This window comes from Glycine soja, chromosome 6 (genome assembly GCF_004193775.1).
Source record: "Glycine soja cultivar W05 chromosome 6, ASM419377v2, whole genome shotgun sequence".
Classification (NCBI taxonomy): Eukaryota; Viridiplantae; Streptophyta; class Magnoliopsida; order Fabales; family Fabaceae; genus Glycine; species Glycine soja.
The window spans coordinates 1755414-1768522 of NC_041007.1; the positions used below are offsets into that span (position 1 = coordinate 1755414).

Genomic DNA, 13109 nt, shown 5'->3' on the forward strand with positions numbered 1-13109 from the left:
ATTTTTTCAAATCTATGATTTTAGTTTTTTATTTTTTAATTGAGACATTTCACTCTTACTTTTAAAAAATTTACAATTTTAATCTCTCATTTTTTAATTGAGATATTTTGTTGCTTATTTTTAAGAAATCTACAATTTTGTGAAATTCAAATGTTGATTTATATATTCTATAATCATTGACTAATGATTATTTTTTTATTATACATGTGACAAATATATATTTTAAATTATTTAATTACTAACAAACTTAATTTATTAAAAAATTAAAAAAAATACACCATCAACGAGTCTGAAATTAATCACAGGAAAAATCATAAATTTTTAAAAAATAGAGATGAAATATTTCAATTAAAAAATAGAGGACTAAAATTATAAATTTTTAAAAAATAAATAACAAAATATCTTAATTAAAAAAATAAAATAACCAAAATTACTGATTTTTTTTAAAAAATAAGATAACAAAATTATATTTTAACCTAATCAATAGAAGCCAAAATACTAGCTAACTCGACTCACTGTAAATTTGAGGAAGTTAGTGTGCTAGTGCTACTTTAACTCACAATTAATTTGTTCACTTTGGGTTTGACACTTTGGCTGTTGCTCTTCAGTTTCAGGGTATTTTCATAATTTTTTTTGTTGATTATTTTGGTTATCTTAACCTTTATGCGTTTGAATGCACTGATATTTTTATTTTATCATAATTAATTGTAATTTTATTACGATATAGAGATTTATGAAAGCCAGCTCACAAGAAAGATTGAGTATGCATTTGGTATATTTTAAGATTGGTGACTTAAAAAATTAGAAAATATTATTGATTTTTTATATTTAAAAAAAAATTGATGATCAACCCACCTAACCAGCAAAGTCATGGTGAATGGAACCAGGCTGAGATTTTCTTGGCTCGCTACAAGATGGACTAGTGATAAGTCTTTTTATGACTTACTTTTACAATAAAAAAATAAAATGAAGAAATGTGATTGACCTTGTTATTATATATGTATATATATTTGTCTGTCTTTTGGGACGAATGGGCCTTAGAAATTGAAACATTCGAACGTGTATTTAAGCGCTAAAAATTCAAATTCCAAGTATAACACATTAAAGCGATCAGTACTTTAAACCTCAATCTTCCGCCTTTTCTAGTCCACACAACACAATGGATCCGAACACTTCACCACGGTGCCCCGGCACAATCACCGTTCGTCGGAACCCTCCCCGGAGAGCTCGCGCCACCCCCCAAACGACGCCGCAAAGCTTCCACTTACCCGAAATCGCGCCATTCCCAAACGATGACGTTTTGTCCGCAGCACAAACACCAGAAATCCCGCCAACGCCTCTCCCCAAACCGGAAAACAAAAACCTAAAAGTTTTCCTCCGAATCCGACCCCTCCCTTCGTCGCCGGTTCAAGCTCCGCGCGTGAGACCTAAGAGCGCGTGGCCTCAGAACCCCGTAAAAAAGAACGCGCCTCCGCCAGGTGCTAAAATTTCCAAGAACAAGAACCCCGCCGCGTGCTTAACGGTCAACGACTCACAGTCGGTGACCCTATCAACTCCCGTAAGCTCGAAAGAATCGAAGCGAATCAAATCAGAAACTTATGGAGGCTTCTCGCACGTTTTCTCTTCCGACTCATCTCAGGTAACAACAATATTCATATTCTGTCGATTATTATTTTTTCGTTATTGGCGTTTTTAGCTGACAATAATAGTGTGATGGAGTTTTTTTAGTTTCAAGTGTATGAGAGAATGATGAAACCTCTGGTGGAGGAGTTTCTTAGAGGTAGAAGTGGAATGTTGGCTGCATTGGGACCCAGTGGGTCTGGGAAGACTCATACCGTGTTTGGAACCCCAAGGGATCCTGGGATGGTACCTCTTGCCCTACGACATATTTTCGAGGACACTGAGCCACATGCCATACAAGCATCTAGGTATTATTGTGCGTTAATTCCAAATCATTTATGTATAATGAAGTTTAAGTTAAGCTGCACATGAAAACAGTGATTGGTTAGTACATAGTATGCCTTGTATTGGTTATGTTATGATAAATTGACAACGCAAACATGATTACACAGTGACAAACTTTGGAGCTTGGAAAATAATTTGCAACTTTGGTTCAACATTTTTGTTGTTTGATTGAATGAAATGCCAATTTTGTACCATGGTGCAACTTGCAGAACCTTTTACATGTCGATATTTGAGATATGTTCTGAACGGGGTAAAGCAGAGAAGCTGTTTGATTTGTTATCAGATGGCAGTGAAATAAGCATGCAGCAATCGACTGTGAAGGGATTGAAAGAGGTTTATAGCTACGCCAACATCTGTTTATTTGCTTTGCCCATATGTGTGTACCGTGTAACATGGTTGGTGATGATTTTGTGTTTCTTGTGTTTGCGTGAACAGGTTATCATCTCCAATACTGAACTGGCAGAATCCTTAATAGCACAAGCAACACTGAAACGTGCGACTGCAATGACAAACACTAACAGCCAATCGAGGTAGGATGGGAATTTAGGAATGTTTCATCCTTCACTAAAATAAAATAAAAAAAAGGATTTGTTGTTGGGTATTTTCTTCACATGGAATGTGTAGAAATCTAGAATGCTTTGATAATAGGAAGAGGTTATTTTGCTATGCACTGTTTTTATTGAGGATATCTCTAGTAATGAACTGAGTAATGAGTAGGAAGAGCCTGTGCTTCGATGGGAAAACATTTCTGCCAAATTTTAACGGATGCTTTAGCATGTAATCTGTTGTCCGGTTTATGATGTTATACTGTACTTGGTTTCACCCAGAAATGGAGAAAAAAGAAAAGATTGACCATAAGGTGCAACTCAAGATTTATTTTGAATAAATGTACTGGAAGCAATTGCTATTCCAGTTAAATTTTTGTAGGAGGGGTTACAAATTTTGTTATAGAAATCATGATTAGTCAGTAGCTTTCGCTTAAGATTATGCAATTAATCATTTCATGTTAAGGTTTGATTGTTTCTTCTTTATACCTGCAGTCGGTCACAATGCATCATTAACATTCGTGATGTTCCCCCAAAATGTAAAGGGGTGATCAATCCTAAGTCAAATGGTGCTTCTTTGACTATCATTGACCTTGCAGGGGCTGAAAGAGAAAAAAGAACAGGAAATCAGGTTGAGTCTTTTTTTCCATACTGTTATGACCAAATAAGCTTGATTTTGGGCATTGTGCAGTTTTCAGTTTTGGGATATAATCTAGATGATCTCTTAAATGTCATATCTTTTACCCTCTGTTGTCATAATCTTGTCTATCAATTTTATTTCAAAAGGTTTCATAAAGTTTGAAATACAAGCCTTTACAAATTATTAGAGCGAAATTCTTTAGTGTCTAATAAAAATTAAAATATCTAATAAAAAAGTAAATCCTATTAATTTTAAGAGGTTTGTGTACAAAGTTCAGATAACCGGGATGTCATATGTTGCTTTTATCTCCACCTATCTCAACCTTTTTTTTGTGATGTTGTAGGGGACAAGATTGCTTGAAAGCAATTTTATCAATAACACATTAATGGTGTTTGGCTTATGCTTAAGAGTATGTAGCCTTTGCTTCAAACTATGAACCGAAGTTATTGTGCTTTTGGTAGCTAGAGTTTTATTGATTTTTACACTACTGCCAACATTTGGAAATTTTCAAATATATTTTTCTCTTATGCTTTTACCTTCCCTCATATTTTATGCATGATTTTGTTGATTTCAGTCATTATTGGAGCACCAAAAAAATCGCAAGAAGCCATTGCAGAAGCACTTCCAAAGTTCCATGGTAATGTTTTTAATAATTTAATTTTTTATTGTATTTTGATAGACTTTAGTTGTAATCTTTGTTACCATCTCTTAATGGCTAATGTCATATCAACAAGCATAAGCTAAAAGCTTATTAATTTTCTCAGCTTAGGAATCTCTTTTAGACAATGAAATGGGGAAGAGTTACAACTTAACAAATTTGACTTTGTATACCGCTGCTGCAGTTAACCAGGTACCTGCGAGATTATTTGGAGGGCAAGAAGCGCATGTCCTTGGTATGTATATACTACGTTCAAGATTCATTTTCTCCAAGCTGATCAAAGTTATAGCTAGCTATATGCGGGTTTTCTTTTCATGAGAATCATATGCATATACTACTTTCAAGCTTAATTTTCTCCAAGCTGATCAAAGTTATAGTTAGCTATATGCGGGTTTTCTTTTCATGAGAATCATATGCATATACTACTTTCAAGCTTAATTTTCTCCAAGCTGATCAAGGTTATAGTTAGCTATATGCAGGTTTTCTTTTCATGAGAATCATATGCCATTTTTATATAAATTTGATTTTTTTTTCCTTTCAAAATCATCAATCTTGCCAATTCCTTTTGTTAATTTCTACTTCTTGTGTTCACAGATTTTAACAGCAAAGTCAGGAGAAGAAGATTATCTTGATACTTCTTACCTACTGAGACAAGCTTCTCCTTACATGCAGATCAAGTAAAATTCATTTCATCACACGATCTTATGTGGATTTCATATTTACCCCAGATTGATTGATTTCTAAGTATCTCTTTTCATTTCTGTTAGGTATAATGAAGTTGAACCATCAAACATAGTTTCCAAAAAGAGGCATTACCAAGCTTCATCCATAATGGATAATACAAAACTATCACCTTTATCGGAACATTTAAAGAGAATGAGACTTGTTACTGAACATACTGACCAGGTTTTCCTCTACTTCCTAGCTTGATTCCTTGTTTAAAATAGAAGAGACAGTTGTGATTGTCATAAAATTGCATTTGCATATTTTGTACACATTTTTTACTGCAAAGAGCATAAATATACCTTGTATACTGTGTGTCCTGTACTTTCACCAATTTGAAATTTTTATTATCCCCAAAATGATCATCATCTTCTCATTCATTTGCATGAATATATTTTTGCTTGTTTGGATATGTTCCATTTGTGAAAGTGAAACCGTCTTAATTATAGATTTAAGGACTGAATAAATTTGTTCTTTTTATTTCAATTTTACTTATTAATCCATTATATTATTTTGTTTGTCTTCAGAATGATGAAAAGAATGTTGAAGAAAGGAAGACTGTTATGGAAGGTAGAATGGGACATTTAAAAAATGTGTTAAATTTATCGTTTCTGTTTTTCCTCAAAGGGGATGCTACACAACAAAATCTAGGGATAACATATCCCCTTCCCATAGATCCAACTTGGACATTGGACCTTTAAGATGGTGTATCCAATGTTCAACATTGGAGTGTCCTATTGTGGATTTAATTTTTTGCATTCTAATGCTGGGCAATTCTTATTTAAAAAAATTCGGTCTCTTGGACCCGTAATAATCATCCTGACTTTGATTTTGTGACAGATGCTTCAACACTCTGCAAATTAGAATCTAGTAGTTCTGTCACTTTCAAGCCAGAGTGTGATAGCCAGGTCCAGAGCGAGAGAGGCCACATTATCATGCAGAATTTTGCTAAAGTTATATGGAATGTCTTGAAGCAATATAATTCCAAACTAAAGGTAATAAGAAAAAAGAAGTATGTTTGCTGAAAGTGATCATTATTTTTTTCTCATTCATTAGGGTGCTCTGACTGTAGTGTTTGTAGATAATCCATCTATCTGCACATAATATATTACTTTATTCATAATCAGGTTGCAGAAATGGAAATAGAAAGTCTCAAAGAAAGCATTGGGTATGAAAAGAAAAAATACTTGGAACTGGAAACACACTTGAATGAGTTTAAGGCATGTTGTACTTGCTGCAAAAGAGGAAAAATAAAAAATGATCCTGAAGATTGCTCATCAGTGGATCTTGATCAACCACATAATTGGAGCAAGAGGTTGAGTACAGTATTCCTAGATTCCTACTCTCTAGTATGAAGATTAGTAAGATTTTCATAGATGCACCTTCATCTTTAATATATTCATCAAGAATTGATACTCTGTAATCTGTATGGGATGCAAGGTCACTGTATCAAATAACTATTGAGCATCAGGAATTATAAGGTTGTCAGCTGAGGCAATTAGTTGTTCTTTTTTCTTCCCTATTTGCAATTAGTCTTTGTTACTAGCATTTGATAACTACAGGCTGTAAATCATGAAGATTTTGATGATGTCAAGAAGAATTAAGAATTTGCTTGAGAAAGGGGGAGAATGTAAATCATGCAAGCTTTGATGGTGTTGAGAAGAAATCACATGTTTGTCATCATCAAAAAGGGGGAGAATGTGAATGTATGTATACATGATTTTGATGATGTCAAAAGAAGAATCAAACAAGGCTCATTTTGCTTCAAGATTAATACAAGATTGTTTCAACAAACAAAGCCTTGATTCAAGATTTCTTCAAGATCAAACCTTGCCTCACAATGAAAGGTTTCAAGTCATTCAAGGCACATGTAATCGATTACCAATACATGTAATCGATTACCAATGGTTTGAAAGTGTGTAATCGATTACACATCATATGTAATCGATTACCAGAGACTCTGAACGTTGGGAATTCAAATTTTAAATGAAAGGTTACAACTGTTCAAGAAAAACAACTGTGTAATCGATTACACTAATTCTGTAATCGATTACCAGAGAGGATTTTCAAGGAATATCGCCAACAGTCACATCTTATCATTTGGATTTTGAATGGCCATCAAAGGCCTATATATATGTGTGACTTGGGATGAAATTGAAGAGAGAGTTTTGCTGGTCCAAAATGTCTTATCCTCTCAAAAGAAAATGAGAGAGATTCCAAGAGAACTTCATTGTCAAATGCTCTCTCAAAGAACTCTTGGGCAAACACTTGCACATCTATTAAGAGTTCATCCATGGATCTTCATTGTAATATTCTTCTCTTGAAGAGAGAATTCTTCTTCCATTCTTCTTATTCAATGAGATTGGTTAAGAGACTGTGAGTCTCTTGTTGTACAGGATTCCTGAACACAAGGGATGGGTTGTCCCTGTGTGGTTCAGACTTTGTAATGGATTTTACAAAGATAGTGGAAATCTCAAGTGGGTTGCTTGAGTACTGGACGTAGGCACGGGTTGTGGCCGAACCAGTATAAAACTGTGTTTGCATTCTCTCTTCCCTTATCTTGTTTATGTTATTGCAATCAATTTTGCCTTGCATGTTTATAGAACATTATTAAATTGATTGTTGTTGCTTCTTCTGCATTCTAAGCCTATCCCTCTTAAGATTATTGAGGCCACAAGATCCAACACAGGCTACGTTAGTGTATTTGTCAATCTTCTTGAACTTTATTTGTTGGTTCATTCATGGAGAGATCTAGATTTAATTGAGTTCAGAATTTGCCAGTTCAATAATAAATTGAGCTTTAGAATGAGTGTCCATGTAGTTGAGGAAGTCAGGTTGACATGAAATAGTTTCAACTAGTGGCAAGCTAAGTTAGCTGGAACCTATTAATTGGCTAACCTGTTTTGCTAACTCATGCTTTCCTATGGCCTGTAGTTGTTGCTAGGTGGGTTAATGTCTTGTTAGCAGGTAAATTTAGGCTTCACAATATTAAAAACTATACTACTAAACTCATCCCATCTAATGTGTGAACTCACTGAACTGACATAACTGTGCTTTGTGTGCTTGTTTCATATGAAAAGGTTCACCCACTAGTATTTTTCTCCCCCCCAAAATATATGCAAACTTAAGTCAGATTGCAATGTTATACATAATTCAGTTATCCTTTCTTTCCAGGAAACATTTCATGCACAGTCATCATCTGAGCCCAGCGTTGGCCAGTTTGATGAAGAGGAGCCCATTCTTGTTACTTCCTGTATGCAGTTAGATTCTGAAAACTCAGATAGGTTAGTCTTGTGACCAATGTGATCTTTCACATGTAGTTCCTGGTTATTGTTTTTGGCTTTGATCAGATATGCTTGTTCCTAATTTCTGCATGGTGTATAATATAGGGAAGTTTTGTCCTTGTCAAAACCAGAGCATCAGAGTGCTTTGCAGGTTGATGCTGGGAGCAAGATACTGAGTGTTTGCTAACTTTTTCATTTTTTTTATATGTACATGTGTTAGTTTGCTTAAGTCTATTCATTGATAGGTTAGTCTTGGTTGTCCATTCTTTCTAGGAATCATTTCATGCACGCTCATCGTCTGAGGCTACACTTGACCAGTCCGATGAAGAGCCTACTCTGGATACTTCCTGTTCACGGTTGGATTCTGAAAAATCAGATAGGTTTGTATTATGAAGAAATGATCTTTTTTGTGTACTCATGCTTTTTCTTTGGTTTTGAACTAATATACTTGTTCCTTAATTCTTGCTTCTTGTAATTATACAGGGAAATTTCAACTTCCTTGTCAAAAGTAGAGGGTCATAATGCTTTAGAGGTTGAGGCTGGGAGCAAGATACAAAGTGTAAGTTGAAATGTATATGTTAATGTGTATTTGATTCAATTTGCTAGGAGGTTGACCCACTAGTTCTTTTTTGGAAATATATGCAAGCAAAATTCTGATTGGAAAGTTATCATTATGCTATTTGGTTGTTCATTCTTTCTAGGAATCATTTAATGCACCCTCATTGTCTGAGGCCACACTTGACCAGTCTGATAAAGAGCCTACACTTAGTACTTCCTGTACACAGTTAGATTCTGAAAAATCATATGGGTTAGTATTATGAAGAATGTTTTGTGTGTACTCATGCTTTTTTCTTGGTTTTGAACTAATATACCTGTTCCTTAATTCTTGCTTCTTGTAATGTTACAGGGAAATTTCAACTTCCTTGTCAAAAGTAGTGGATCATAATGCTTTAGAGGTTGAGGCTGGGAGCAAGATACAAAGTGTAAGTCAAAATGCTATATGTTAATGTGTATTTTAGTCAATTTGCTTGGAGGTTGACCCACTAGTTCTTTCTTTGAAATATATTCAAGCAGAATTCTGATTGCAAAGTCATATATTATTTGGTTGTCCATTCTTTCTAGGAATCATTTCATGCACACTCATTCTCTGAGGCCACACTTGACCAGTCCGAAGAAGAGCCTACACTTAGTACTTCCTGTACACAGTTAGATTCTGAAAAATCATATGGGTTAGTATTATGAAATCTTTTGTGTGTGCCCATGCTTTTTTTCTTGGCTTTGAACTAATATACTTGTTCCTTCTTGCTTGTTGTAATGTTATAGGGAAATTTCAACATCCTTGTTAAAAGCAGAGTATCATAATGCTTTTGGGGTTGAGGCTGGGAGCAAGATACCAAATGTAATTTGAAATTCTATATCTTAATGTGTACTTGAATCAAGTTGCCTTAGATTTACATGTTGCTTCATTGAAGTATAGATTGTGCCTTAACTGAGTTCAAAATTTGCCAGATCAATAATTAACTAGGGTTCAGCATAAGTGCATATAGTTCAGGAAATCAGGCTGACATGAAATACTCAGCTAGTGGCAAGCTAAAATACTCAGCTAGTGACATGAAATACTCAGCCAGTGCATATAGTTAAATTCCCCCTACACTTCATTCCTTAATCATACCTATAGATCCCGACAAGAGATTTCTACCATATAAATAAAACTTTTAAAATTTAAAGAAATGGACAAATGGTCCTACCTGTCTGCGTTGTGCTCCATAAAATAATCACTGTTCATATTAATTGAACATGCAAAGCTTACACAGGAATTTTGTTTCTTGTTTGATCCATCTCTCAGGAATCGTTCGTTTCGTCATCATTAACAAAAGATGACATTTTGGATCCTTTGTCTCCCCAAGATGTTTCATCTACTAAAACACGTAACCTTGTGGGTGATTCACGTGGTAAGATTGGTGTCGATAGCTCCCGCAAACCTCCTAAGCCAAAAAGGTCCGTGGTGTATTTATGGGGTAGAAGAGTATCGAGTGGTGTTTAACTTTAACCTTGTACATGTATAGTATTTTCTTCGACATTTACTGATTGTAAATTTTAATTTCATGCTTATTGAAATCAGGACACTCGTGCCTTCTTCATCCATGTTATCAAGGGATTTGAGTACCTTTGATCTCTGTGACGAATCTGAGAAATTAAAGGTACTATATAGAATTTAATAGTTAAATTTTGGATCAGTACAGTTTCAAATAAAGCCAACCTGTACTGTACAAAATCACAAGTTTTTATGTAGCACTATTGATGCTAAATATGAGAAAGGATAGTGAATTAGGAGTTAACACAAATGTCTATTTACAGGGGAATCGGGGCACAAGGAAGTTACCTGCACCTGATCCTAAGAGATCAAATGGTAGCATCTCTCTGCTCCACTTGCTGCAAAGTAGAAAAAGTAATCTTCATCGACTAGCTTAGCCACTGAACCCTTTTCAGGGATACATATCTCAAGTTCGTTTTGTGCAGTGTGTCTTCTGCCTTGTAGCTAGCCAATTTATTGGAGTTTTTACTTACCGTTAACAATTTAGTTTTTTGCTTGTAAATCTCTTATTTTTCAGTTGCACTGCACAGTGTAAAGTGTATATGCTGTGTATGCATATATACATTTTCGATATACGAAGTCTCATTTTTTTGCAATTCGTATCATTTCTCAAATTCAATATGGTATCAGGGATTACTCAAGCTTCTGCGTTCACTTCCGTTCTCTTGAAGATAATTTCTTTTATCTACGATTATTATTATTATTATTAATAACAATATTGTAGCACTCATAAAATTTATAACACTTGTAAAGCTACTATCATAATTAGTTAAGTATAAATATAAAAATAATAAAATTGTTAATTCCTCCTTTTGACCTCTGGGTTTCCACGAGAAAAAGAGGATCTTTCTTTGGGCCTTGGTGCCCTTGACCTCTTTATTTTCACGATAAAAAAAAAAGCGTTTATTCTTTTATTGTGGAAACAAAAAGGTCGGTTAAAGCTTCCTGCATCTCAATAATATCAACCAGCACATCTTTATATTCTGGAAAGCTATATTTGAAATATATACGGTTAGTTGATATTATTGGGGTGTAGGAAGAAACATCCAGTGACACCAGGGCCCAAAGAAAACCCAAACCAGCACAAACCTGTAAATATAGATGGGGATTCTAATTGAGTAAGCAGAGTGAAAATCTCACTCCCCAAATTATACATTCTAATTTGTAGTCTATTGCAGTGTGCACCTTCTATTGCATTCCCAAAAACCCACTCTGAAATGTAAATTTATATTTCAAAATAGACTTTCTAAAATGCAATGGGAGGTGCCTAATGTAATTATAAGAGTGCAATAGATAAATGCCTAATTTGTAATATACGTTTGGATAAACGAAAAAAGTTATTCGCCCACAGAACAATTTTAACTAGAAGTGTCAAAATGGGCTAAGCTAGCACAAACTTGTCTGATTGAATGTATGGTTTGGTCTTTAAATTTTTGAACTCAAATTAAACGTAAACTTTTTAGTCCAATTTTATCATGGACCGATGCGGCTTTAGCTCATATTAGACTACATGAACTTCATCTTAGAGGTGAAAATTGAATTTTATTTTTTTACCCAATCTGTTATAGTTTACAATCTTCTTCAGTTTAGCCTGCATTGTGTTGAGTAGTCTGTTTTGTCACCTCTTATTTGAACCATCTCATTTTGGCATATTAACCTAATGATGGCTTGAATTTACATCTTTATTTTTGAATTTTTTACATGCAAGAGAGATTATGTTTAATTTTCTTCATAAGTTGATGCATTGTGAGTTGCGAGTTATACAAGACGAGTTTGAAAACATAAACAAAAATTCACAAGCCACCTAGATTGGTTGATGAGTTAATGCAATGTGAGTCGGGTTATTTCTTTTTTCAAATATTTAAACGCGGTCCCCCTACGTTTACAACACTGAAACATGAGTTGTAATAATACTTTTGTGGCAGTAGGTTGCAAAATTGATTGTATAATCCGTTCATGTTTTTTTATGCCTGTGAGTGAAATGCAAGGAGACAAGGCAGCGCTTCTTTAATTAGTGAAAGAGACATTAGGAAAAGCCACAAATTTTGTCTCATAAAGCTTCGTTTGTGGGGAGGATTCATGCTGAAGCTGAACACAGTTCTCTTCTTTTGCTTCGGGAACACAGTTCTCTTCTGTGGACGTGGTCATATTAATGCACATCAAAATAATTGATTCAGAATTTTGAATGATTACACTGCATAAGTTCCATCATAGTTTTAACTTCTTCTTTTAAATAAAAAAAATTAAAAATTTACTTTTAAAAGTTTTAGGTGTGTTTGTTAGAGTTTTTTTTTATAAAAAAAAAATCATTTGAAAAACCCAATTTCTGAATAGTTTAAAAAAATATTTTGGGCAAGTTCTCAAAAACCTGCAATTATAATTACCTTTTCAAATATTATTTTTTTATAATTTGAACTGAATAAATAAAATGTCCAATTTTTATGAAATCTCTAAAATATAATATTTTTGTAAATTTTTGAAAATAAACTAAACAAGCGGACCCTAACATTATATAAAATAACTATATAGTAAGATAGTTGGGAAGGTTGTGAACGGAAGTTCGTCAACCGATCTCCCCCTTCTTCTCTAAGCGACGATTGAATTTGTCTCATAACATGTGCTTGCAACAAATCAAACGGAAAAATAAACATGCACTATATGAATGCCTTTCTTTTAAGAAACTGAGCAAATGGGTTATGTTTAGATAAAGACTTTGAAAACCTTTACCTCTAAAAATAATTGCTTTTCCTCCTTAAAGTTGTGTGAATTGGCTGAAGAAAGCAAGATGCGATGCATAGAATCCATGACAGAGACATGAAGGGGATATTTCCTTTTCAGCTTAGACAATGTCTATATATCCTTTGTTTTCTGCTTCTCTTCGAAAACTCATTCACATGAACATAATCCTTCAAACAAAAGCCACACAAGAGACAAATGAACCAAGACATACTAAAAGTGATAGTGTTGCACATATTTGTGTAATGCGTCCTTTCTATGGTCTTTGTATCCCCTTACAATTAATTAATAACTGGGTAATCACAAGACACATAGCCCCTCTTTGTACCTTCAACGAGATAATTTTTTGTTTTTTTGTTATGTTATGGACGCATTTATTTCTCATTTTCTTTTGATGATACCATCTTACACCATTCAACTTTAGTATTAAGGCAAACCCTTAGGGTCGGGCTCGTGATCACAT

At 34.2% G+C, this 13109-nt stretch overlaps 1 protein-coding gene and 1 long non-coding RNA gene across 2 annotated transcripts; one reads left to right on the forward strand and one right to left on the reverse strand.

The window, feature by feature from the left end:
• Positions 1-1048: 1048 nt before the first annotated feature.
• On the forward strand, positions 1049-8179 carry LOC114414582 (kinesin-like protein KIN-6). Its single transcript, XM_028378884.1, has 16 exons — positions 1049-1639; positions 1729-1928; positions 2175-2298; positions 2401-2495; positions 3006-3141; positions 3494-3559; positions 3725-3787; positions 3993-4043; positions 4403-4485; positions 4576-4714; positions 5059-5101; positions 5372-5526; positions 5659-5846; positions 7706-7815; positions 7921-7966; positions 8089-8179. The coding sequence occupies exons 1-14, from the start codon at positions 1160-1162 to the stop codon at positions 7794-7796; spliced, it is 1914 nt and encodes a 637-aa protein (XP_028234685.1). The 5' UTR covers positions 1049-1159; the 3' UTR covers positions 7797-7815; positions 7921-7966; positions 8089-8179.
• A 1396-nt stretch (positions 8180-9575) lies between these two features.
• On the reverse strand, positions 9576-10317 carry LOC114414583. Its single transcript, XR_003667232.1, has 2 exons — positions 10199-10317; positions 9576-10002 (listed from the first exon to the last, which is right to left on the reverse strand). It is a non-coding gene; the product is annotated as an uncharacterized LOC114414583 (long non-coding RNA).
• Positions 10318-13109: the final 2792 nt, after the last annotated feature.